Source organism: Centroberyx affinis, unplaced genomic scaffold, assembly GCF_046629955.1.
Source record: "Centroberyx affinis isolate AG114_WGS23_722 - 3 ecotype Tasmania unplaced genomic scaffold, CSIRO-AGI_Caff_v1 ptg002462l_1, whole genome shotgun sequence".
NCBI lineage: Eukaryota > Metazoa > Chordata > Actinopteri > Beryciformes > Berycidae > Centroberyx > Centroberyx affinis.
The window spans coordinates 40,001-67,500 of record NW_027280695.1 but is presented as its reverse complement, the minus strand read 5'-3'; the positions used below and the strand labels follow the sequence as shown (position 1 = coordinate 67,500).

Genomic DNA, 27,500 nt, shown 5'->3' with positions numbered 1-27,500 from the left:
GTTTCAAGCTGTTTGGATGACTAAATGGGTGGAGTTCAGTGCATCAGGACAATTGCTAAAGTGTGAGGCAGGCCACATTCAAAACTTTCCTGTGATTGACTAAACTTCATGTGGCGAATCTGATTCATCTGGCACCTACAGAGCCTAAAACCCAGAAGAAAATCATTTGACTTATGTCTCTCTCTACAACTTTGACACACACGTACGCACAGATGCACCACAAACACACGGCCCAACTTCAATCCGAGCCAAGATGTACAGGTGTAGAGTGAAATTCCTTAACTCAAAGTCGATCGTGTAACGCAAACCTCTGAGCCGATCTGCAAATGACGTGTAAGACTCAAGTGTTTGGCAAAGAAATAAACCAACTGCTGAAGTCTGAATGAGTAAAAAGGCCCGAGGCTTCGCCCGTTCCAAAAAGAAAAGAAAGCTGCCGTGCTGAGCTAAAACAACGCAACCATGGTATGTCATGATTTCCCATCATGCTTTGAGAAACCCCTCTCTGTCCTACCTCAGAAAGGAACGTCCCGTACCGATACAATCGAATGTCATAAGATTTAAACATAAAACTCTATTTCATACACATATTATGTAATGGACAGAAATATGATATCATTGTAATATAGATCTGAAATTTCTCATCAGCGTTAAAGTATTGGACCTAGATCTCTGAATGAAACTTTTGTGAAAACGAGAAAATAACACAACATACTGTATTTACAGAGTGACTTTTGGCATCCATATTCAACTCTATATTACCACAATATGAGTGGCATGAGTGTTGGCAGACTGCTGTAACCACAGTCCGATAAACAAATGATTTGGCATGTTGATTTGATCATTTTTGATATAAGATTTTCTTAAAAAATAAAATCAAAATGGAACAGAGACTGGCAATAAATCTGTGCTAGCACACGACCCAGTAATTATAATTATTTGTCATATACAGTATTCAAAGGACTCCTGAAAACTCCCAAGCACAATACAAAGAAGGACAAGCCGGTTAGTATATACATATATAGTCTCTCATAGCCATGTTCCACTGAATATCTGTCCCCTTCTCTTTCTTGATATTCAAAAAAACCAGATTTCTGTACACGTCTTTCCCCACATCCCCACCCTCTCTGGGAGATCATTGTCCTATCGGATGACCTTTCCTCTATCTCTCCTGCGATTGGTCATCGAATGAAACCTCCTCCGCCTCCGTCTCTCGGTGGTCTGATGAATCGCTCCCCCTCCCAATTGTCCCATCAGTGGCTGTTAGATGAACCACTCCTTCTTTGATTCGTCGATGGTTTCCGGGTTGTCCGTGCCGATGATGGCCGTGTCCGCCGACTCGCCGCCGGGCTCGCCGCTGCCCTTGGCCTCGTTGGTGTGGTAGGTGCCCTTGTGACGGAACATGTAGCGGATCAGGAACACCAGCGTGCATAAGATGGTGAAGATCACCACCGCAATGATGCCTGCAGAGGAGAGGGAGAGACATCAGGTGAATAAAAAGATAGTGATAGTGATAGTGCATGGTGTTATTTTCAAACCTGGGTCAAGTAGTTGGTAAAAATGTTTGTTTTAACCCACTTGGAGCACTAGAGGGGAGGGGCTTACAGCATCAGGACAACAGCCTAGGTCCCAGAAGTAAATTTCAGAAAATCAAAAACAATAGATATAGAAAAAAATCCTTTAAATAATAACAATATGGTTACAAGACTGTGTACATAATGCTTTTAAGGGGGAATGAAGTACTGTGAGTGATGTCATCTATCCCCTTTCCCTCATTTTCAACAGTGACACTATAATAATATAATAGCTACATATATAGCTGTTCATTCTGTTTGTACTTTGTGCAGTCTGATAGCTCATGGTCAGTCTACCTTACATGTTAAAATGGGAAATGTACTTCCAGAGCCCAACATTTCAGCTCTATGCAGACACTGTCAAATATGTTATTAAAGTATGCTAAATGAGCACTAATTTGACTCTAATAGTCAAAACATTCTGGCACGCCTTGTGTTCAACAATGTGTCAAACTGTAACTAATTCCTGACACATCTGAGGCACATCCTGTGTTACTTTTCAACCCACCATGTGTTAACGATGTGTTGTTGCAACACATGTTGACACAGCTACTCTGTGCTGACAGATGTGTTGAAAATGACGTCATGTCAATGTCACCTATTCACACATCACACGCAAAAAACGCTTTCGGAAACATATGATGGTGACACTTGTACCTCCGATGATGGCTGAGTTCCTGTTGACTCCATCAGGAATCACCCTCTCCTCGTTGAAGGGGAACTCTGCATCTGAACACACAGGGAGACGGACAGAGAGGAAGGAAGGTTAGAAAGAAAGAAAGCAGCCTTCATTCTGTTTGTACTTTGTGCATTTTGTCAGTCTGGATTCACACGTAAACCCAGACTGACTGATACATATTGCATGAACACAGAGTAGTAAAGACGTGTGAGAGCCATTATAGTAATACAGCCATTGCAGAAAAGTGATATACAGCTGCAGTATTGCATTTCCCCAGGGAGGAATTCATATCAAAACTTTGAGAATTAACCCTAAACCTAACCCTAACCCTGAAACCCTTTCAGCACAAGGACTAATCAATTTGTGTTAAAAGAAATGTGAAGAATAACAGGCTGCAGTGGTTCTAGTGGACGAGGATAGATGCAGTGTGGGACGTCTGCTATACTTCCACACATGCATACATCCATCCAGCCAGTCAACTAGCCAGATACATACACCAGTGCTAAGTGCCCCGAGGGGATGAGCAGTGTGATGTATTTCATTAAAGATCCACGGCAGGTTGAGAGGTTAATGACATTTGCCGCTTCCACCCATCCACGCGGCGATAAGTCTCGGTTAGCAGCCATCATCTAATTGGCTCTTATTCTCCCTGGATGGATAGATGTGCAAGGCAAACGAGTGGAGAGAGAGAGATGAGGGGGGAGGAGATGGTTGGTGAGCGCTAATGACAAGGGGTGAAGGGGGGGAAGATGATACTGTTGAGATCTCCATTAAGAGCTCTTGTTCTCCGCCTCGCTTTCTCTCTGTCTGTCTTTCTAATTGAGCAACACACACAAATACACATGCAAAGACATGGACAGAGATTCAGACATGCCCCCCCCCCTCCAACACACACAAACACACACACACACACACACACACACACACACACACACACACACACCTTACTGTACTTATGAGGACCTTTCATTGACTACATTCCTCCCCTAACCCCTCCTCCTAACCCTTAACTACTCCTTAGGCCTGGTTGTCACTATGAAGATCTAAAATTCAAACTGGTTTTGCACAAGGATAGAAGTACAAACACACACATACACACACACACACACAGCAACTCCCTGGTATGAGCTGGCAGCTATTTCTGCTGCTGGCTGCATTACCTATACTTCCCCTGGGAGGTAAAATACATGAGTAAGAAGGAGAGGAGGGAGAGGAAGGAGAGAAGGAGCGAAGATGGGAAGGAAAGAAGGGCAGAAGAGCAATCGACTGATTATAGTCTGTCAGCTGCCTGGACGTGCTTGGATATAATGTCCAGAATCAATCGCAGATGGAAAGAGGAGAGGAGAGGACAGGAGGGCAGAGAGCAGGAGGAGAGGAGAGGAGAGGAGAGGAGACGAGACAACAGAAGAATTAACCAAAGTAAAGAATGAGGAAAAGGCAATGGAAATGTAAAAATAAAGAGTAGAAGAGACAGACAATGATCGTGGGCAGTGAGGAAAGGAGGGAGGGATGCATGGATGATAGATACGATCTATCTGTTTATCTATTGAAACTACAAAGTAGAGGAAGGAGAGGGACTCGGGGGAGGGATGGTGGAGAGCTGGCAGAGAGTTTGGACCCGGAGCCGGATCAATGGAGCTGATCGATCTCAGACGGCCCAGCGCTCCCAAAGGCACAGTTGGAGCCGAGCGCAAGGAAAACTGCTGCATCCGGAACTATGACACTCTGCAACACCAAACACTGGTGTGGGCCGTAACATTAGATACAGAGTAGTGAGGTGTGTGTGTGTGTGTGTGTGTGTGAGGTATGTGTGCATGTTTGTGTGAGATAAATTATCATGTGTGCTTATCAATTCATAACAGAAATAGAAACAGTTAGTTTATTTGCGAGGAGGGAAGTTATTACTTATTACTAATTTAGTTGGGAATTCTCATGGGAACGTTGAACGAATTAAGGCTTCTTCTCCTTTGTGATTGGTAGAGATTTAATAAGGGAAATCAATATGGGATAATGGCTTTTACCTGGATTCACTTCATCAATGTGCTTCAAGAGACCTGAATATTTTGCACATTCAGTGTTTTTATAGTTTTCTGGATACTGATATGTTGATAGCATATCTATTGATATGTTGATTTTAACAACAAAATCAAACATTTGAGTGTCTATTTTCCCCCATGTATCTGTTTTGCATATACTCAGGGAGAAGATACAATTGAATGTCAGCAACACCTTGAGGTCATTCGGGGTTAATCGTCACCTGTGTTGTCCAGATGCCAGGGATCTGTTGCGGCAGACATTGGTGGGATGGTGAGAGGCGAGGCCCCGCAGTTGGACTCCACTAGTTTTCCCTGGTAGGACACCGGCGAGGCGGGCTGTCTGTCCGGCTGTCCGGCGGTCGGCGCGGCCTGGGCCTGGACGGCGGTTCTCAGCGCGGACTTGAGGGGCGCTACTCCGTTGAACTCGACCCGCGACAGGCACCCGACGAAGCCCGGGGTGTTGTAACGCTCGATGAGCACCGAGTCGATGTCGCCAGTTTCTGTGCAGAGACACAGGGAGATGGAGACAGAGACGGGGGTCACTGGATGTTTTTGATGAACACATCTATTGGTTTTGTTATTGTCTAATGGCATTAACACCACAAATTAATGAGATGTTAACTTATGTGGAACCACGGCAATAACGCTGCTTGAATTGATATTGAGGGACAGAGAGAGAGAGACAAAGAGGGAGAGAGAGAGGGAGAGAGAGAGAGAGAGAGAGAGAGAGAGAGAGAGAGAGAGAGAGAGCAAGAGAGAGAGCGCAAAATGGACCCATCCATTTTGTTGTTTTTTTCTTAGGACATTATTAACACAATTAATGCAATGTTAAATTATGTGGAACAACGCCAACAAAGCTCTTTGAATTGAATTGATACTGAGAGAGGGAGAGAGAGAGAGAGAGAGAGAGAGAGAGAGAGAGAGAGAGAGAGAGAGAGAGAGAAAGAGAGAGAGAGAGAGACTCATCGCAATATATCAGTATTTGGGGTTTTAGGGAAACCACAGGCTCACAAACACTGACCACAGCATTTTTAAAGAGCAAATCAAAGGCCTACATCAGCACATATTCCCAAAACAGAAGAAGATGCACACACACACACACACAAAACACATTTGTCTGAATGCACAAAATTATACACACAGTATAATTAGTGAACACGGCAAATTCTGCTGATGCACAGACAGTAGGCCAATATTCTGTAGGTATAAAACACCCAGTAAGAATATGAATATGAATCCCCACAAGTGAGAATACAGACAGCAAAGGGAAAGAGAGAGGAGGAGGAGGAGGGGGGAGAAAGGAGAGGAGGAACACGTACCGACATTGACCTCTAATGTCAAATTATGTGGGATGAATAAGGAATTAACATGTCTGTCTTCATTCCTCTCCCTCCCTCTCTTTCTCTCTCCCTCTTCTTTCTCTCAATTCATTTTCTTCATTGGGTGTATTATTAGCATGGAACAGGGATTCCACATACTGCCAAAGCTCAAGGCGACAAAGTGAATTTCATTCGCTATAGCACATAACAATCCAATTAAAAAAAGTAAGTGTTACTCTTTATTCAGTATTGTTGCCCATTTCCCTTAATAAGTGCCAACAATCAACAGTTTCTGCATGTTTCCCTCTCTCGGGCTGCAGCCATCACCTTATTCATAGCCTTTATCGTGCCTCGGTGTGTGAGTCAGGATGACTAAAGCCTGCAGAAGGTTTATTTTAGTCTCTGTGAGTCTATCTGACCTCTCCATCTGTCTGTCTGTCGGCCGGTCTGTCAGGACAAGCTCTCCAGACACAGTCACGGCTCTTAGGAGATGCTTTCCTTGGGTTCTTTCTTCGCCCACGTTCAAATCTGTCTCTCTCATTCACTTTGGCCCCGTTCACACCGCAGGCCTTCATGCTCATTTTCAAATTTCTCCTCATATCTGACTTTTTTTGATGGCCGTATCTATCCTAGGATGTAACCCATATCTGATACTACTAAGAACTGACAGCGATGTCAAAAAGACACGTTAGTAACCATAACAAAAGACGTCACTTGTTTCCAACACATTTCGGGTACAGTATGTGCATCCAATCAAATTGCTATTTTGCTTTCTTTCCATTGTTGTGTCTCGTTGTCCACCGTGCTAACACTTAACAACAAGTAAATCTTAAGTCATTCCCCTGAGACAAATTTATAATTTTGAGCTTATGCAAATGACCTAAAATGTACTTACGATCATGGCAATGCTGACAAGATGTGTATGTTAAAATGCAAGAATGTGTACACTTTTAGCTGCAGTTTGAACATAGCCTTTCTCTCTCTCTCTCTCTCTCTCTCTCTCTCTCTCTCTCGCTCTCTCCTTTGATTTTCATCTCTCTTTGATTTTCAAAGAGCTTGAGAGTTCAAACACAATGCGCCCACACACACAGGCTGACATTTGACTTGTAGGTGGGCCACTGTGCTCAGACTAGTCAGTGTGTTATCCTTGTATTAATGTTCATGTAAAAGAATGGCGTCATACTTGAGAGCAAGGATATGTTTCAACAATAGTTAACTCAACTGGACAAAACCTAGCCTGCCTTCATCAGTATCTGTGGGTTAGAGCTCCACTTCAGTGTAAGTGTTGATTTTTCAGTGACAATTATTTGACAAGTGTTGACTACAGAGTTGCTTGTCCACTCATAGAGCTGATATGGCTCAGGGTCGGTGTTCAAAATGAGTGAGTGTGACTTATAGAAACACTGGCATACTGTTGCTTTTTTCACCGTCAGACTGAAATTAACACTGATGATTGGTGAAATAATTTATCTTCATATCAAGCAGGCTCACATCAAGAATGCTTTGATGTTTTTAAATTTAACACATTTTGTCCGTCTTAGAATGAATATTGCTTGAACGTTTCCTCACTTGCTTAAACACTTCCTCGCTGCTGACACACACACACACACACAAACTCACACACACACACACACACACAAAAAAGAGACGAGAAACTGCAGTCAGCGCACAAAATGATAGAAAAAAAAAATACTCCAAAACCAACAATTCGGCATAGACATCCGGCAAAGACATAAAGGCTGCAAAAAAACAAACATCCTCAAACAGGCTCCACTTCAACAAAAACATGGAATGATTTCACACCGTCAAACTGCCTTTAGCACACTGTACAGCTGAGAAATCTCTTATTCCTTCACATGGACTCTGGATGTGTGTGTACAGATATAGTCAAGACACAGTTTTTACATGCATGGCTGCTGTGCTGCTGCACTATTGCGCCACACCCAAGAGGAATTGTTTGGATAATCCTGTGTGTTTGTGTGTGTGTGTGTGATGCGGTTCTGAGTATCTGGAAGAGAGAGCAAACATTGCTTATAATGCAATTCCCTCTCTTTATTCCATTTTTATGGGTGCAACGCAAGTGTGTGTGTCTGTGTGTGTGTCTGTGTGTGTGTGTTATTGATTGCTGCCAGGAATAGAGCTCAGAGCTATCTGGGTCTTCTAAGTATTCATCATCTGACCAGACCTCCTACAGACACTTGCTGTGTGTGTGTGTGTGTGTGTGTGTGTGTGGTGGTAATCATCATGCTACAGACTCCAGATACAGGCTCTGCTCCTTAATGTCACACAGACAGAATCAAGCTGAGGTACCAGTGTTCATGTTTGTGTGTGTGTGTGTGTGTGTGTGTGTAGCCCAAATATGGTCCAGCACAGATTAATGAGCCATTGGTCAGCCCCTTTCTATCCCACAATGTACTACAGGAACAGAGAGAAACATGACTGCTATCAATCACTTCACACCAGACGAGACGTGGTTGAAGGAGTGTGCATGTGTGTGTGTCTGTGTGTGTGTGTCTGTGTGTGAATTTGCATGCATGTGGGTGTACACAATTGATGTAGAGTGAAAATGAGAGAGAGAGAGAGCCACAAAGAAAGGAAGAAGTGCCTCACAGCATTACAGTAAGCACAGTGAGCAGAATACTGATAATATTCTCATGAATACAGAATGAATATGAATACAACTCTAGTTCTCTCTCTCTCTCTCTCTCTCTCTCTCCCTCTCTCTCTCTCTCTCCCTCAACAGTATATTCCTGAACATGTGTTGATCACTGCAGAGGCCTGGGCGTGAATACTAATACACTCTGATGGGAGCATCACAGACTGCTTTGCATACAATGGCGGTGAGGAGTAAACAGCCCACAAGCTTCCCTTGTTTCACATTTTTTGGGCCAGTGATTTCATAAGGGAGTTGATATGTTTGCATTTAAAATAACACACCGGAAAATGTCTGTTAGACATAAACATCACATATTTGAAATGGACTGTGGGGTGGGTTGTGAATGATATGAACCTTCAAGCACATGTTCTTGATTGGATAATTCTAATTTGGTAAGAAGGTACTGGCTAAGATGGAGGAGCAGGAATATTGTAATGTACTAACAATAATGACAACGCTATGATCTTGTCAGAACCAGTCTCTGCACACTGAGCTTAAGCCTTGTAATCCCTTCTATTGGTCTGCCCAGGCTGCTAAAAGGGCTTTCCATACCAATCAGCACGGTCTGGGCAAGCACACATTCCACCTGATGGGACTCGACACACTCTGCATGATTACAACAGACCAAAGACTAATCCATTTCTTTTGAGATTGTAATAATGAAAAGTACCATTGTATCATACTGCATGTGCACTACAATTTGGCACTGCAATTTTGTCGTACTGCATACTGCATTTTGTCATACAGCACCTGAGTGACCCCACACACATACACACACCCGTGCTTGCAAACACACACACATACGCACACACACTGTCGGTAGCAACAGTGACAAGGCAAGGTCGCAGTGTTGATCAGAGGACTGTGTCTTCTGATGGTCTGTCACCAGGGTGACCAATAGCAGCACATGAATAATTCATAGGTTGGGGCAGCGCACAGCCGTTATCGGGTGAGAAAAGGTTTGGGTTGAGGAGATTGAGTGGGGGTGGGGGATGGGTGGTGGTGGTGGTGGTGGTGGGGTGGGGGGGGGGGGGGGGGGGGGTGATTGCAGGTGACAAAATAAGAAACAAGTGAAAGACAGAGAAAAGAAGGGAGGATAGAGAGAGAGAAAGAGAACTGCAGAACTAGCAGAGAGGGAGGGTGTGGCTGCCTCTCCAAACAGGGTCTGGTGGGAGGAAAAGGTGTGTGTGTGTGTGTGTGTGTGTGTGTGTATGTGTGTGTATGTGTGTGTGTGTGCAGGGGCGGGTGGGGGTTGGGGGGGAACAAAGAGAGGTGGAAAAAGGAGGAGTGGGAGAACGAATGGGGGTGATGAGAGGGGCGCTCGGATGGTGGGGCAGCCAAGGGAGGGCGAGGGTAGAGGAGATCAAATACAGTTGCCATGGCAACAAATGGAAGCCGATGCAGGGGTGAGAAATAGAAAAGGGAGAGAGGGAGGGAGGGAGGGAGAGGAAGAGAGGAGGAGAGAGGCAGAGAGAGAGGGGTAGGTGTTAATGAAAATATGATGCATTTAAGTCACATCAAAAGAATAACGATGTATGGATGCCCCCCAATAACACAAAAAACACAAATGCAAACATGCAGGTGCATGTACACACACACACACACACACACACACACACACACACACACAGAGTGTCTGCTTGCTGGTTATAGGGTTAGTGAAATACACAACACAGCTACAAGAAAACCCGAGCCCGAGAGAGAGAGAGATAGAAAGGAGGAGATGGAGATGGAGAGAGAAAGAAAGTGTGAGAGAGAGAAAGAAAGAATAGATATAGGGGGGGAGGCGTAGACACAGAGTGAGAGTGATGAATCGAGAGAAAGCTAAAGACAAGAGAGAAAGAGTGTGAGAAAGGTGGAGGTGGAGAGAAATAAGAGATGGGAGATGAGAGCTGAGGGAGATTTATGACTGTTAGTTTTGCACAGGGAAACTGCACCTGTGGTTGCAACGCCTCCCTGGACTGCACACACACACACACACACACACACACACACACACACACACACACACACACACACACACACACACACACACACACACACACACACACACAGGTACAACACCAGTGCCATCTATAGCTTCCTCCTCAACCAGGATGCCAGGTTGCACAGATGCCAAGCCAAGAAGCACAGTCATAACAGAGATGCAGCAGCAAGCATAATCATAACAGCATAATATAATCATTGTCAAATTCTATGTGGCTGCTCATCTTTCTTTCTGACTCAAACACACACCAGGGTGCTGGTTAATCAGCCTTCAATTCAATTAATCCAGGAGGTGGATTTCCTTCCACATTCAAACGCATCAAATATTTTGGCTTAGTATCCAAACTAGGAGGAAATCATTGAGAAAAAATGTCTCTACCTTTCAGATTTCAGCTGCAATTTACATTTACATTTAGAAATGGGAATACTGACAGTCAATTGCCCAAACCCTGGCACATGCATGTGCACATACACATATAGGTGAAGACACACAGTCACACACACACACACACACACACACACATACACACACATGGATACAACTATAGTTACCTATGCTGAGTTTACGCCAGTGTCTAGATACAGTATGTGTGTCAGACAAACCTGCTTCCTCGCCTCTTCTTCCACTCTCTCTCCCTCTCTCTCTGTCTGTGGTCACTGCTATGTGGATCTCCTAACACAGTGGCACATTGGCAAACATCTCTCTCTCTCTCTCTCTCTCTCTCTCTCTCCCTCTCTCTCTCTCTCTGCACTGCAGTCCCACCCCCCACTCAAACACAGCAGCTGGAGAAAACCTGGAGTCTGGAGCGACGCTGACACAGATCAGGAGTCAGCAGTGTAAAGTAAAACTACTGGTAATAGCCAGAGAGGACAGCATGATGTCATCCTTACACACACACACACACACACACACACACGGACATGGACCCAGACCAAGACCCACGCATACACACATACACACACACACACACGCAAAGAAGAGACTGCAAACAGGGAGTACTTCTTTCTCAATTTAAAGGCACAGCAAGATTACAGAATTACCACACAAAAAGACAATCTTACAAGACAGATAAGAGAGAAACACCACTCTCTGTCCCTCGTCTAGCATGGCACTCTGTTGGGTTCATCAGAGCTTTAATCAGAGTGTCAGGGTGACTCATGGCTCTGCACCCCTGTTAAAGGTCAGAACAGACAACCAAAGATTGTTTTTTTTTTTTGTTGATTTAGCGTTAGTGTTCACATTTCACACTCCTGTTTTTAAAGATACAATCAGGAATTAATTTAACCATCTAAACTCTGACCATCTGTATCATGGGTATATTCATATATGTTGGTGGGGAGTTTGATTCTGACAGAGTTTGAAAAATAAGCATGTTTTATGGGTGTATACATGCATCTATGCTCTTGAAGATAAGTAAGATGAGATAAGTAAGGTTTATGTGGTACTTTCTTAACCCATCATAACTCAAAATGGGTATCTATACTCCATTTTTCACAAATATATATACATTAAAACATCACTTTAGAGGGGAAAAAAAGAGCTTGTAGGGATTTGCTTAACCTTTCTTGTGTCTTTATTCCAGTGCATACAAATTTTACCCCGTGAAAACAAACCTTTCACAGCCTCAAAACTCACATTTGGCTTTCACATAATGTCAGACGTATCAAAAGCTCAGTCTGGATACTTTTCTGTATTCATATCATATACGCCACCAATTCACAATGTACTCCATATTCAATGTAGTGGAAAATCTGGGCGGGTGAGCGAGGCGTACTCCTCCCCTCCCTCAACAGCTGCCCTTGAGCCTGTTGCCCTTCAGTGCCAACAGTAGAAGACTAAGTGAGTCCTAATATAAGTGTCTATACAGTATATATTCAACCCTCTCTCCTAAATAATATCCCGGGCCGTTACTGGAAATATTTTCTTAGCCAACTTGCCTGTTTAAATAAAGGTTAAATGAAAAATAAAAAAAATACAATGTACAATAATATTCATAGTGCTCCTTAAAACACATCTCCTCAGTTTTTTTTAACAGATTTGCAGTGTGAGCCTGTTTTTTTATGAGGCAAAGTAAGAATATCTTGATCTGCAAGATGGTATTGACAGATGGATTAGCAGAGGGAGATAAATTATACAGTGCATGGATTTGGATATAATGATATTCATTGCTTATGGAAGCGCAAGACTTCACTTGTATAGGCTGATGCTTGAGAGTTATGGTTGTTAAAACAGAGTAAAACATTTTTACTCATGCTGCAGTGATCTTGCTCTCTATTAACTCTGTGTGAGAAAGAGAGAAAGAAAAAGAAGAAAGGGAGATTGTGGGAGCTCGAATGAGTGTGCTGTATTAGTGTGAGTGTGTGTGTGTGTATGCCCATATGAATGCGTATGCACCTGCAGAGTTTGGATATGCCCCTTATCAGTCACAACAGTCAATATAAATATGCCATGAAAGAAAAGGCCCATTTTTAACGAGAGCACACGAAAAAGGGAAACCTGACAAAAGGCTTCTGAATGGAAAATAACACCCATTATGCCTCAAAATTGCTAGAAAAACGATGCCATTATATCTCCAAACTGCAGAATGACTTAACGTCTATGGAAAACAATTGGCAGCACTGTCACGGAGCAATGTGTTACACAGCATGTGTCTGGACGGTTAGCAGAAAGAGACGGCTAGTAGAACAAAATTAGAGGAGAGAAATACGAATTTCAGTGAGCTGCCGATGTACATGTCCTTTACAACCAGCCCTCAGGCCTACAATCATTTCTCTCTAATAGCAGTTTCACAGGGTTGCCATTTCTCTCTCTCTATTGCTGTCTCTCTTTCATTTACTCTCTCTCTCTCTCTCTCTCTGCCTTTGGCTCTGAATCTATTTCCTTCAAACAGATAGACAGACACACTCGCAGACACACACACACACACACACGCGCGCACACACAGATTTACCGTGGCAGTGAGGATGGAGTTGGGAGTGTGCCTGCTGCTCTGCCTGATGTATGACTCATCTCCCCCCATCTATTCTACTGGGAGGCAGAGATCTAGGGAGCAGAGACCCATACGCAATACATCAGCCTATTCACACACACACACACACACACACGCACACACATATACATACTGTACTTATGCACGGATAAAAAGACACAGATCGCATTCCCTCACACAGACAGAAAGCAAGCACACACACACACACACACCCACACGGACGCTACATGCTGTAACATAAACCTGCAGAGCATCAGGCAGCAGAGGCTTTCAATAGCCAATCAGCAGAGTGCTTTAGCGATTACAGAAGCATATAGCTTGTGCTGAATCATCCCTGTTCTTCATGATCAATACCACACTATACAATTAGACCTGGCAGCCAATACTGTAAACCTCATGAACCTGAGACATGACAGGCGCACCAATCAGCCATAATGGACAGTATGACAAGATAGGATAATATTGTTCTTGAAATCATGCAGACTTCTTGCAATTTACTTGCTGATATAATGCAGAAGCCTTTCAACTTCAAATAATACTGCACTCAATGTTTTTGGAGTTGGTTCAAAGGCCCATCCAAACTTCAGTTGTCAGTTCAGTTGTTCAAACATTTAATTGGCTCAAACTGCCTATATTTCAGAAAAGGCTGGTTTGTTTAGGTTCTAAAATATATGTTTACTTGACATGCAGATGTAGACAGGTTACATACAGTGAAGTTCAGTCAGTTCTATTGAAGATTTTTGCTACAAAATGTGATATCCACTTTTTGAAAAATGTAACGTAACATATACTCTTATGTGACTTTAACACAGTATTAACTATTTTTAGAGAATTGTAAGTAGTATTGCAGACTGTTCTCTATATTTTAGAAATACTGATTGATGAGCTTGTAGTTATGATATTTATAGATATATACTGTAGCATTTTGGAAATCCGTGTGCATGTCTTTATGTATCTATCCTTTAATCTTGAATGTCTAGCTCCCTTTATCCCTACCATTTTAATTCTAGCCAACTCATCTCAGCCCAGAATCAGCAGACTGTGAGGTGAGAGAGGAGACATCTCTCTGATCAGTGTGTGTGTGTGTGTGTGATGCCAAACACAGAGGCTCTGTCTAACCGAAATAGAGAATCTGATAGCTCAGCTGTCTGAGAGCCTCTCTTGTCTCTCCGGTCCCGACGCAGAACTGGAACAGATCAGATGAGATGCACAAAATCAAACGCCTGCTTGTGTTCTGCCTTCTTTGTTGCTTCTCTCTCTTTCTCTGTCACTTTCCGATCACACTATCATCCCTCTCTTTTTCTCTCTCTTTCCATCTCTCACCCTCTTTTCTCCTGCCTCTTGCTGTTTTGGTTTGAGATCTCTCTCTTTTTTTCTCTCTGTCTATACCTATGTCTCCCTTGTGATATTCACTGCAATATCAATGAGCTATTTATTTATTTGACGTTGATGTCGTGTCTATTTATGTGTGTAATGTTATGCTGTATATGAGGGACTGGCTATATGTGGGGAAATACACGTACATGTTTGGCGAGTGAGGTGACTTTGTCCTGTGTGTCCTTCAAGCATCTGTGCTGTGTTAGTAGGGCAAAGATGGATGGCTTCTGTGTTCTGTGTGTGTGTGTGTGAGTGTGTGTGTGTGTGTGTGTGTGTGTGTGTGTGTGTGCGTGTGCATGTTAGTGTGTTCCCAGGGGTTCTTGCAGTGCGTGCAGCAGTCGATAGTTCTGGCTGGTAAGTGAAGTCAGCCATTACTTCAACCTCACTGACTTCCTCACTCCTCGCAGTGGAGGACAGAAAAGACAAGGAAAGAAGAGAGAAGTACCAAGAGGAAGAGAAGAATAGAATAGAATGTTTATATTAGGATTACTAGCTTCAATCATGTTCATCAAGCTAGAGCAAGATGCAAATGTCGAGGCAGGATAGTCTCCCATTGGAGGCAGAGTATAAGTAATACTTTCAATTACAGAAGCTAATAAAACCATCAAACTATAACAAGAGGTTCACCAGCTAACGGTTCATCACAGCTACCAAGGAGAGCCTGAGTGGGCAAAGCTTATTGGCTATAACGATACTTTAGGGTAATCAATTTTAAATGTGAAGGCTTAAATTGAAAATTAGCCTTTAAATGCGCAGGGAATTACGTTTTTACATTTTGATATATAGTGTAAGTCCCAGCAGTCAGAAAAAGTGATGCGCAGGAATCACATTTTAATTAGCTTGAGCATAATATCAGTCCCAGGGTCTGCTTCCTTATTTCAGCGCCAGCGTTTCCTGCAGCAAATGTATTAGTCAAGATGGTAGTGGCTGACTAACCTAAATACCTAAAGTAATATTGTGCACACTATATTTTCTATCTGCCATTTTGGTTTAATATGCAAGGGTAAATAAACTCCATTGAATTAGTTTGCATTGCGTTTGAAAATTCAAATTCATATCAGTTTACTAAGTAAGTACAGGGAGGAAGCGAGTGTAAAGTCACGGTTTGCAATTGCATGAAGGAAATAATTTGAGGTTTCTAACAGACTTACTTGCCAAGGGAATTGGCCAATTGGAGCAAAATACCAATGTTTTAGACTATATAGGTTATGCTGATATTACGTCTTTAACATTAGATTAAGTGGTAACAACTCTGTCTGCTCTGTTCCAAAACATGCCGAATATGCTCCTCATTGGCTGCAATGTTGATTCTGTCCAGCAGATGTTGCAGTTAGACCCTGTGTTCAACAGAATGTATTTTCATTTTCCAGTGAAAATTAACACATATATAATGAAGATTAAAAATTTTTTTGGGGGGGTTTCACAATTAACGCAGGGTGTTCTTTTGTAAAGGAAGCTATCTTTGCTAGTCAAGTGTTGCAGGAAAGCCTGACAGTGTTGCACGAGGCTACGTTTTAAACTACCACATATGAAGGTAATTTAAATTGGCAGCAATTGGCAAGGGAATTTACACCCCTGATGTATTTGTCCAATCCAACCCCATCACTCACACACATGCACACACATGCACACACATGCACACACATGCACACACAGACACAGGGCTGAATGCAGCTGGTTTCATGTCTTGCACCAGTAACCCTCTGAAGTCCTCTGGTGTTCTCTAGTGGACACACTGTGTCATTACAACCTCCACTGTACAACATTCCTTGTTGTGATGAGTGACTACACCTAATATAATGCTTCAGTTTTGAGAGTAAGCTATAAGTCTTTCAGTGAGGAGAGGAACGCTCAAAAGAACAGGGCAGAAGATGATAGAATAGAATAGAATAGATCATTGCCATCCAGATATGCAGAGGAAAACATACAAAGAAAATCACTCACCACAAATTCAGCATGCCTCTACATCCAGCTGATATAGTCCTATTAGCAAGAAGGGTTGTACATCCACATCAAACAGAATCCGCACTTCCTGACACCTGACAAGCCCAAAATGTTCCTTTGGCCAGAAGAAATCTTCCTTTGACTAACTGTTTGAGTTCCCTCATGGATCACATTTGTTTGGTTTTACCCCAGACCTGTGGTTTGGGCCGTCTGTGGGCAGTAATGCAATGGTAAATGATAAAGTGGGTAAATTAGGAACTCCAGTTAGTGATCACAACAAGGTGAACCCACACAAACATTGACAAAAAGCAATTCTATTTTCAAAATAGCACTGACTTATTTTCTTGTGAATAGCATATTTTTGTGTGGCTTCAGTAGCATCTGTCGGATACTCCTTACAATGACTAAAATACTTGTACTTAAAATTTTCATCATAAAGATTCATTTAATCTTAAAAAAGGCAGGAAACCTTTGCCTGGTCCTAACCAGACTCCTTCACTCTTTGACCCATGATAGGTCTCTTGCTGGGCGAGAGAAAACTACTTCAAGTTATTTAAATCTAAAGAAAATCTAAGATGAGTGGGTTTATACCTTTTGCCTTTTTGGGCGGAGGGGGGGGGGGGGGGCACAGCATGAGAAGGAATGATAATCCAGCAACCACAGGTTTTTAAAGGGTCGTGAGCCAAAGAGCTTTAGATGAACTGACAAACTCACCAAAGACTTTGCCCAAGAACAGCGTCTTCACAAGGTTGAACTGTGTGTCTGAGGCGTCTGGTAGGGTATAGCTGACCGGAGGGTAATGATCCAACTGAGACAGAGGGAGGGGGAGAGGGGGGAGAGAGAGAGAGAGAGAGAGAGAGAGAGAGAGAGATAATATATTAGTATTTGCATTTTAAAGAGTGTCTGTCTAAAACCACTGACCACAGCATTTTCAAAGACCCGATCGAAGATCTGCATCAGCACATTAACCAGAGTACACAAGATGATGAGGAGGAGATGGTAATTCATTGTTGTCAGACACACAGTACTCTACAGTTTCTACAGTTAAAAATGCATGACCTAAAGCTCCATGTCTCCCTCTTGTGGTCTTAAAATGTCATGGCACCCAATTTAAGAATTCTTCATGTATTATTCCCATGGTCTAGGACAGTCCAGTCAATATTAGTGAACAAAGCCGGCAACCAGAGAACCAAGACTCAAACATGTGATGTCATCAGATATAAAGTCTGGAATTACCCCATACACAATGAATGGAAGACTGATTTTGTGGACCGATGGAAGATTTGAGTTTTTATGTCCAAATGAGTTTCATTCTAGTGTATAATACCATTATCCTCAGAAAATCCACCTACTCATCATCTTTACCATCATTCCCAAATGATTCTCTACAGACTATGGGAATAATGCATGGGAATCCTCATATTGAGTTCCACATAGCAACCAGGACATATCTTACATGCAACTGTATGCAAAGATAAAAGAACATAAAACCAAAACTGGACAGACCGGCCACTTTCTGTTCAAATATTTAAACACATTTCATTTGTGCGTTTCATTGTTGAATATGACTTATTAGAATTTGTTCCAATAGCTTAGGTGCTCACACAGGTCACACCAGGCCAAATGACTGGAGGCAACTTCTCATTTGGAAAGTTGTTAATTTTTTTGTTTTTTTTAATTTCCCTTTTTTTGTTTAGTCAATCTATTCGCTGATGGATGCAAACTGAAAAATCATCTTCCATAATGATCTTGCAAACAGACAGCACTCTCGCTCTTCATTAGGACTAGATAAATGATCACACATAATTAACAAGATGCAATTTCCAAAGTCTGCGGCGGGTTCAAAGCTTTTCCTCAGAACTGGAGGGTGAGAAAGAGCAGGCAGCGTATTTACCAAGAGGAACGTCGGAAGGGGTGTGAGAGGAGAGAGTGTGATGGAGGGAGGGAATACACAACTTTAATATCCCTGCAACATAATTAACTTGTTATTGCTGTTTCACTGAAATTTCTAATTAGCTTGAAGGCTGTAGCCCACACTATTGAAGAGAATCATTTCAACCCAGTAAATTGCTTTCTGTGTGTTCCCTAAATATAAGAAGCTCTCCCTTCCTCTGTCTTGCTCCCTCCATTTCCCCTTCTTTTCCTTCTCTCTCTCTCCCTCTCTCCCTGTCTCCCCACAGGAGAGCTGTATCTCAGCATACGACAGTGTGCAGAATGCATACCAATGGCCCAAGTCCGAAGGGGGGAGGTTGATTGAAAACAATGACTTTTGTTACTGTGTATTTTATCGGAAATGTGTTCCATTGATGTGTCGAATTGCAGCCGTGGCCTGTTAACTGGGAGCTGAGCTGGCCTGATACTGAAGGGTTGGGGATTTGTGTGTGTGTGTGTGTGTGTGTGTGTGTGTGTATGTTGGGGAGGTTGTTGTTGTTTATGTTTGAATCACTTGGAGCCTCCCATACAGAAAATTCTCTCTACCCCCCTACCCCTCCAGACACACACTATTTTCCTCTCCAAACCCATGCACACACACACAGCATATCCTAATTTGATTCTTTCCAAAACCCTGGTCTCGGTGGAGCATTGTGTGGGTTTTGTTTTCCACGGTGACTGGAGGGTGGGATAATGGGGCACAATTAAATTGCGTTCAGCTTATTTACTTTTATCTGAGGAAACAAATTGGCTGCACAGCCAGGGAGGCCAGTCTGAGTCTCAAAACCCCACAAAAAGGTCCACAGAGGAAGACAACCAAGGAGGAAACCTCATTTTACCAAACTTTGCCAATTACGACCGCAATTACTGGAATTCTTTCCTTTTAAAATGCTTCATTTAGACAAAACAATTTTCACTTTAAATGGTGCTTGTGCCTCTTAGGTTACATAAAGCTTACGTAAGCAAGGTAAACAGAGAAAATTAACAACGGGTGAAACCATTTCCCTAACTATGTACTGAAAAAAAATGCAATTTAGTGTAATCTAATTAAGTGCATATAAAAGTGAATATGCATTGAAAACTTTATAACTTTTGTAAGTGATAGCTCTGTCTCCTTAGTGATATTTGTGTAACCCTAACCCTAAACCTGAAAAATTACACCTATCAGATAATGCACAAACATACAGATAAGCAGAGTATAAAGAAATGCTAGTTTCATGCAGGAGGAGATGATGGTGAAGGAGAGGGGAGGAGAGGAGAGGAGAGGAGAGGAGAGGAGAGGAGAGGAGAGGAGAGGAGAGGAGAGGAGAGGAGAGGAGAGGAGAGGAGAGGAGAGGAGAGGAGAGGAGAGGAGAGGCAATAAGACAGAAAATAAGAGACAGAATACGTGAGGAGAAAACAAGGAAATGGACAGGAGCAGACGAGTGTGGAGGAGAGGAGACATTTGGCGCCTGAAGGACTCCTCCCGCTTTCATCTCTAAACGCTCAACCGCGTGTGAGAGGTGGAGAGGATGGAGAGAACTAGAGATGGGGAGAGATGGAGAGATGGAAAGAGGTTTTGATGCAGCCCGGTAACTCTCTGATAGTGAGCTAACCTGAGGAGACCTCACAGACCTTAACACTTGCTTTCTGCACTGCGCTCTTTATGCTTGAGTGTTCATTTCAGCGGGCATTTGTGTGTAAATTCATCTTGTGTGTGTGTTTGTCTGTCTGCACAGATGCGTGTGTGCTTGTGTACATGCGTGCCTTAAACGTAGCCTCAGGGTAATGGAGGAGGTAGAAAACTTTCACTCATCAAAGTGATCTTTGTTATCATACTTTCTGCATCTATTTGCTCTATCTGAAGACATCATCTTCTTCTTTCAATCCCCTCTCTCCCCTGTCTTTTTTCTCCTGCTCCTCATCTCTCACGGCTGCCTTTTCTCTCAGATTCCAATTACCACACGCCCACTAGTCTTCCCACTTGTTCTCTGCAGACTCTTTAAAGTTTAAACAGTAGCTTGTCTAAATGCCTAAAAGATTCTCAGCCGTGATAGTGGAGAAGAGGTATAAGGGAGGAGAGGAGAGACCTGCGGAGCCTCAGGTAAATTCTATCCTTTCTTTTTCACCTTATAAATTCAATGTGATCCGCTGGCAGGCCCACCAGCATAACTGACTTTCTTTGCACCTCACTCATATCTTTCTATCTCACTCATATCATTATACCTTTAGGGGAAGTACGAACATGTAAGCAATCAGGGAATAATAATGATAAGGAGTTAGTGACATCTTAATTTTCAAATGCTGATGTTACGGCATCAAAATTAGCATCTCAGGCTTGAGTGCATCACTCAATATTTTAGGTCCAATTTCAAACCAATCGATTAGCCACTCTACATTTGATCCTGTGGCTATTTAGCTTGAACATTCAAAAGCAGTCACTCAAATGCCTCAGCATTTAAGTTAAATTCAAGACTTGAAACAGTGCACACTCTGTCAGGCACTGTAAATGGTGTTGCTAGATTACAGTGCTGAGAATAGTCACATGATAGAGAAGGTCCAGAGGATCGCTGACACTTGGCATCTAGCATTTAAGATGCATTTGCAATTCCACATCTTGTGGCAAAAACATGCAAATGAAGTTGTCAAATGGTAAAGTGGGCAGAAGTGATTTAATTCCGAATTCAACGCTCAGTCTAATTGGCAGGAACTTTCACAAAGGTACGGCGGTGTCTTTTCCCACCTGGAGCTGGCAGACGGACTCCTCAGAGGACAGGATGAAACATTCTTACATTTCAATTAATTTTTTCATCAACATGGTTCAGCTATCTACAGTATATGGCCTTACTGGAGGTTCATGATGACATTTGCATTGGGAGAAGAGCGCATATTTACATCGAGAGAAGAGTGAGTTTTCCATGAGTTGATAATTTGCACTTTTTTGAGGTGTACTTAATGAATTGACAACTCCTATCAGTCCTACCTAATATGGCCCCAACTTGCTCCCACTGTACTTCCCTGGTCTTGCTCCTTGTGTCTCTCCTCCATGTTGTCCTCCTTCCAAGTGGGAACAGTACCATTGCTTGCAACTCGGGGGTGCAAGAGTGAGCTACAGTCAGGATAGTTAACTATGCTAGTTAAAAGTAAGCAAACCATTACTTAAAGGATCCAGTTCTATGAGAATTGCTTTTCTCAGTTTCATAGTATAACTTAACAAAGGACCTGTTAATGTTAAGCTACCCAAATTATCATAACTGTCACATTGTAAACATTTGACTAACATCCTTTGAAAAACTCTCCCTCTGGTTGCCAACAGAATCAAACAGATTTAGTATTCCAATCTATTTCCAGGTGTAAATGATGTCACCTACACCCAGGTTTTAATGAATGCACTGATTGGTCGACAGTATGAATAGTTTATCAGGAGTCCTATAGTCTGCCAGACAATAGCCAAACTAGCCAAAATCTCTAACCATCTAACCATCAAAAACTGGGGAAAAAAATTATGCTCATAGTGTTAGAAATCAACATCAAGTGAGTTGAAATCACAGCATTGGATGTTTAAAACCTTCAAGGTATGTGACAAGTGAGAGAGTGGGAGGTATGGAGAGAGAGAGATGGAGAAGGGTGGAGGGGTGAGTTTGACAGAGCGAAGCTGAAGTTAGCGTTGTTAAGCCTTTGCAGTGAGTTGACCTGACAAGATCTCCCATTTGCTCAACACTTTGTCTGTTGGTATGCATGTCTATGTGTAAATATATCCCATGTTTGTGTGTGTGTGTTTGTACCTTGAACATAGCCTCCAGGCAGCAGGGCCAAAATGGGAAACTTTTACTCTTCAAAGCTATCTTCGTTAGCACACCTTCTGGGTCTACTTTACATGCTCTATCTATTAACCTCATCTATCTTCCATCTCTCTCTCCCTCCCCCAGAGTTCCTCCCTCTCCCTGATCGTTTTTTTTTCTTAGATCCCAATTATCACATACCCACTAGTGTTCTCCTTAATTCTCGGAAGACTCTTTAAAGTCTAAAGTGCTAAACGCATCATCTGAGGACGAAAAAACACGCTCAATCTCCTTGTTTAGAGCTGCCCGGAGCACATGGAGAAACGGCAGTGGTAGTTCAGTCACACGCCAGTGTGCTGAGCATCGACACTGTGATCAACCAGTGAGAGTCACAATTTACAGTGTGTGTGTGTGTGTGTGTGTGTGACGAGCAAAGAGTACAACAGTTGCTGCAATCACTTTCTATGCCAGTAAAAAGGATGTCTTATGTTGGAGTGCTCCCACTGGGGTGATCAGCAGTTGCAGGATGCGATTTGCTCAGGAAATGAGAAGCGTTCCCATCGGACATTTGGGTTTAATTCCTTTCCTGTCAGAATTTTTCACTATAGTGCGCGGATGTAGGTGATGAGATTCCAGTATCGATGGGGTCGTCGCTCTGCGCACATGCAATGAGATTGAGAGAGAGAGAGAGAGAGAGAGAGAGAGAGGAGAGGGAGAGAGAGAGAAAGAGAGAGATGATAAAGTGTGTGTGGGTTTGTGTGTATTTGTGGGAGTGTGAGACAGAGAGTGATAGAGTTGCCCCTTAATGAGAGCTACAGTAAACAGGTTTATATGGGACTGTAATTATCACAAGAGAGGTGAGTGACAGCTTCACCACTGTAGCCATGATTAGAAAGAACATGGCCTGTTAAATATATACATATCTATTAAACACCATGTCCAATCCACTCTTACACAACTCTGTCTTGCGTCCTAATTTCCCAGCTCCTCCTGCTTGGGGAGAAGCTCAGAGTGATGCAAGTGTTCAAAGCCTTGGTGTCTGGATCACTACCTAATTGACAGGTTGGTAATATATATTCATATCTTACATATTTTTCATTAATTTTCTTTGTCTCAGTATGTTCTACTGCTGTTATTTTACACATCCTGTATATGCTGTATTCATATACAGTATTGTCATACTTTTCATTACTTAATGTGTTCTAGTGTTGTGAATGTTGGTTGCATTATAAAACAATACAACAATAAAACCAATAAAAAATAATTAAGAATTAAGAAATAACTGTGTGATTATATACACATATGTTGCTGACAATTTCAACACGTTATGTTGTTTATACATTTCTGGATCTACTTATGTACTACGTACTACTACTTTCATCATTGTTTTTTTTTCTCAGTGTGTGCTAAGTTTGCTCCCTCTGTTTACATAAAGGTGGATATAAATAAAGGTTGATATACTAACATTCTTGATTGCTTACTTAAATATGGATTACCAAATATGAAACGTATGTTGAATATGTTAGTATATGTATATATATTAATATAATCATGTTTAAACATATTTGCTATATACTGTGTATATGTATATAAGTGTGCATATACGGTGTTAGAAAATCTAAAAATATCTATGTATATGGTATAAAATAGTGGGCGACATGTAATTGGGCATCGCATTCACATCACAGGAGGACATGCATATGTACAGAAAGTGTTGTGTAGATGTGCTATGCAAAATAAAAAAAATAAAAAACTAAACAAAATAATATACACCTTATCACTTTACAGATGCTGTACACAATGTGCTATATGGTGACAAGTAAGATGTCAATAACAGAAAAGTAGTCTGAAGTGACTTTTCAATTTCCTGAACTTTATGGTTCATTTCTGTACTAGATTTTGTGCTCGGTGGCAAACCCCACCCATCTGGCCTAAGCAGGCAAGCCATAAAACGCCCATGCAAATGCAACTTGATCCAGGTCTGGGTGCCAGCAGTAATTTAGTTTAACAAGGAGGCTGCCGTCCCTCTAGATTCCTCCTTGCACTGCAGCCTGCTGCCATGTCTAGGTATCTGAGCCCAGAGCCGAGTCTGTAATAGTTCGGCTGAATTGTCAATCCGTCCTCGACAGGCAGCGACTGACCGAGGCTTGGCCGTATTGATCTGCACTAAGCTGTTTAGCTGCACAAAACTCAAACACACACAAGCAAACACACACACACACACGTGCAAACACATGGACACCCACAAGAGCACAAACACACATGCACACATGCAGTCACAATCACACATGCACATAAACACATACACACACACACACACATATTCTTTCAGTTACAATCACACAAACATGTACACACTTACAATCACAAACACACACACACATACATACACAAAGATCGATGCGGTCTCTCTGTTGCCATACTTTGCCTGTCTACTGGAAGTGGATTACCGGTGGCAGAGGGCAGGCAGTGTCATCACATACACAGTTCGCCCCTCTGACTTATTGCAAGCCATTGAGCCAACTCTGGCTGGGGCAGTGAGATTGAGTATAGGTATGTGTGTATTTTTGTGTGTGTGTGTGTGTGTGTGTGTGTGTGTGGATGGCGATGCTGACCGTTGCACTCCTTGCCATTGGTTGCTTGTAACTGGGGACCTTGGAATTGAAGCTTATTCGACTTTGAACTCAATATAAGTTGCTCAGGTTGACGGCACCAGCTAAAAGCCTTAAGTGTGTGTGTGTGTGTGTGTGTGTGTGTGTGTGCGTGTGTGTGCGTCTGTACCTGGATGGTGATGCTCCTGTTGACGCGGGACATGTTGATGCTGTGTGGCTGTCCATTGGCCAGGTTCCGCTGGTCCACATCTATAGAAAATGGCTCCTTTAGACCTCCCAGGTTGTACCGCACCTGCAACGAACCTGAAGTGGGACGGCCAGTGGTTAATAGGAGTCTCTGCTTGTTTAAAACCTCTGCTTCACATCATGCCACCTCTTCACTACTCTAAAATCACAAAGCACAGCCTCTCGTGTCTTCTTGTATACAAGTTCAATATTCTTTTTTATTTTAAAGCAAAAATAAATACTAGTATTAATCTTCACTATATTTCTTGAACAGTGGCTAAACAAGCTAAGCGACACGAGTAGTGCTATGAAAATTAACTTTTATGCGATCACCTAAATAAACTTTATTTATTTAGATATTTAAAAGCTATAGTACATTTCAAGTCATACACACATATTGTTTGTGTGTTTATATCTGTCTTTGTCCCACAACATGGACGAATACATTGGGAATCGGCAATATATGTGATGAGGATTGATGGACAGGAGAATGTGCACTATTGCCCAACCCTAATTCTAAATCTACTTTGTATTTTTGATAAACTGACATGAGAAGTATAAATCTCTGTCTACATTTGCATATTAAATACATTTATTATCTGGCAATGTTTCGGTCAACCTTTGTCAGGCATATCACCAACAAGTCACAGAGTGGAATATACTGTATATTATGTCAAGGCCTACAATTGGCCAATTACATCCCATTAATCATCAGCAGAAATAGGCTGCGCATGGTAATCAATAATACAACCTGTTCCTGATAGCCTGATATGAATTTTACATATTTGGCAGTCTCTGCTGTCAGCAGCCTGCAATAATTGATAACTTTGCAGTGCTGACGTGATTTATGTGTGTACCTACTTTATACTGATTGTGTGTGTGTGTGTGTGTGTGTGAGAGTGTAATTTACCATTCTGCCTTAACACCACAGCCAGATAGTCCTGCGTCTTGGAGCTGACATACATCAGAATAGCCGGAGCGTTGGATGTGCTGAAACTAAAGGCCACTTCCTCCTTAGTCAGATTCACTTCCTGAGGGGTCAGAGGAAGCGACAGGATCCTTGCGTCCTTATTGGCTCCCGCTGCTGCTTCAGGCAGGAAATTGTACTTGACTAGTGTTCCCGCCTCAAAGAACCCCCCGACATCTGAATGAGATGAGAGGAAAAACGCATACACACACACACGCACAGATAAATATTACTTATCTATCTGTTTACACCACAAACAGTTGAACAGCCACGTTTGTTAAAGCTATGCAAATCACATCAGCTGCATTTAAGCGTTAAAAAACCACCTACCAACTCAAAGCAGCCACAGGGAGACACACACACACTCACACATGACTAGACACAACTAGGTAGACATATCATAGGGGCAGAGAGAAATAAGCACACACATAAATATGGCTGTGTTCAGGAGGCGTGGTAAAGTGGGTGTTAAATTGCTGTGCTCCAGCATCTGAAATAAAACAATACATTGTTTACCAGTACATTAGCAGGCCTAATGGCATATTCCAGCCATTCCAAAAGGCTTATTGATTCTCTTAATCGAGTGTTGAGAAGGAGAGAGAGCTTATTTATCCACACTTTTGTTATGCTGTGTGTGTGTGTGTGTGTGTGTATGTGTGGGTACGCACATGTATATGTCATAGAGCCAATTACAAAGGAGATAAAAGGCACACTGCGCATGAAATGAAAGAGAATGGCTACAGGGAAACGAGTGGGCATTGGGTGTTGTGCGTGTGTGTGTATGTGTGCGTATTTGTGTGTGTGTGTGTGTTTGGGCAGGGGAGTGCAAACATGCGTGTGTGTAAATGCCACGGAATATGCCTTTTGCATGTTTTCCTTCCCTCAGTGGAGCAGTGAAAATGTGTAACTGCATCCCTTACAAGTGTAGCATACTAATTGAACACATTTTGTGCATCTTATTTTAAAGCTTCACTTCACCCGGCATCTCCCACCAGCAACAGTGCAATAAATACTTTAAGCTACATTACTTACATTTAATACAAGGCTTATTCCTAGAAAATGTCCAAGCCTCTCACTGGTATTGATGTACTGGACCACAACCAGCAAACCCTCTTCTTCACTCAGCTGCACCACAATTTTCTCCTCTGTTCTGATACACAGTGTTATAGCTCCAAGCTTTGGAAGGCTGGAGTAGCCCATTATCAATTGTTCTGAGTTAACCAGGCAGCGTGCTTGTGAGGTTTCAAATAGCCTGCTTCTCACCTCTTGTTTTCTGATACTGCCAGGCTGTTCACCGACGTGCTGTTTGCCAAGATTCATGCTGCTGCTGGCTATTAAGTTGAAATTTGCTGAAAAATGTCCTGTAGTTGCCAGCACAATAGAGGGCTGTAATACTGATTAAATCTATTGGAAAGTGCATGCTTGAATCAGACAAAGTGTAGTAT

The 27,500-nt window shown here is 42.4% G+C and overlaps 1 protein-coding gene across 1 annotated transcript in view; it reads right to left on the bottom strand.

Moving 5' to 3' along the window:
- Positions 1–1,260: 1,260 nt before the first annotated feature.
- LOC139656365 (contactin-associated protein-like 2) overlaps positions 1,261–27,500 on the bottom strand; it is a gene marked incomplete at its 5' end in the record, with an annotated part of 59,437 nt that continues 33,197 nt past the window's right edge. The window contains 6 exons of the mRNA XM_071533915.1: positions 1,261–1,460; positions 2,229–2,300; positions 4,508–4,786; positions 17,273–17,366; positions 25,033–25,166; positions 25,999–26,232. Of these exons, the coding sequence (XP_071390016.1) occupies positions 1,261–1,460; positions 2,229–2,300; positions 4,508–4,786; positions 17,273–17,366; positions 25,033–25,166; positions 25,999–26,232 (1,013 nt within the window). The remainder of the gene's footprint in view (positions 1,461–2,228; positions 2,301–4,507; positions 4,787–17,272; positions 17,367–25,032; positions 25,167–25,998; positions 26,233–27,500) is intronic.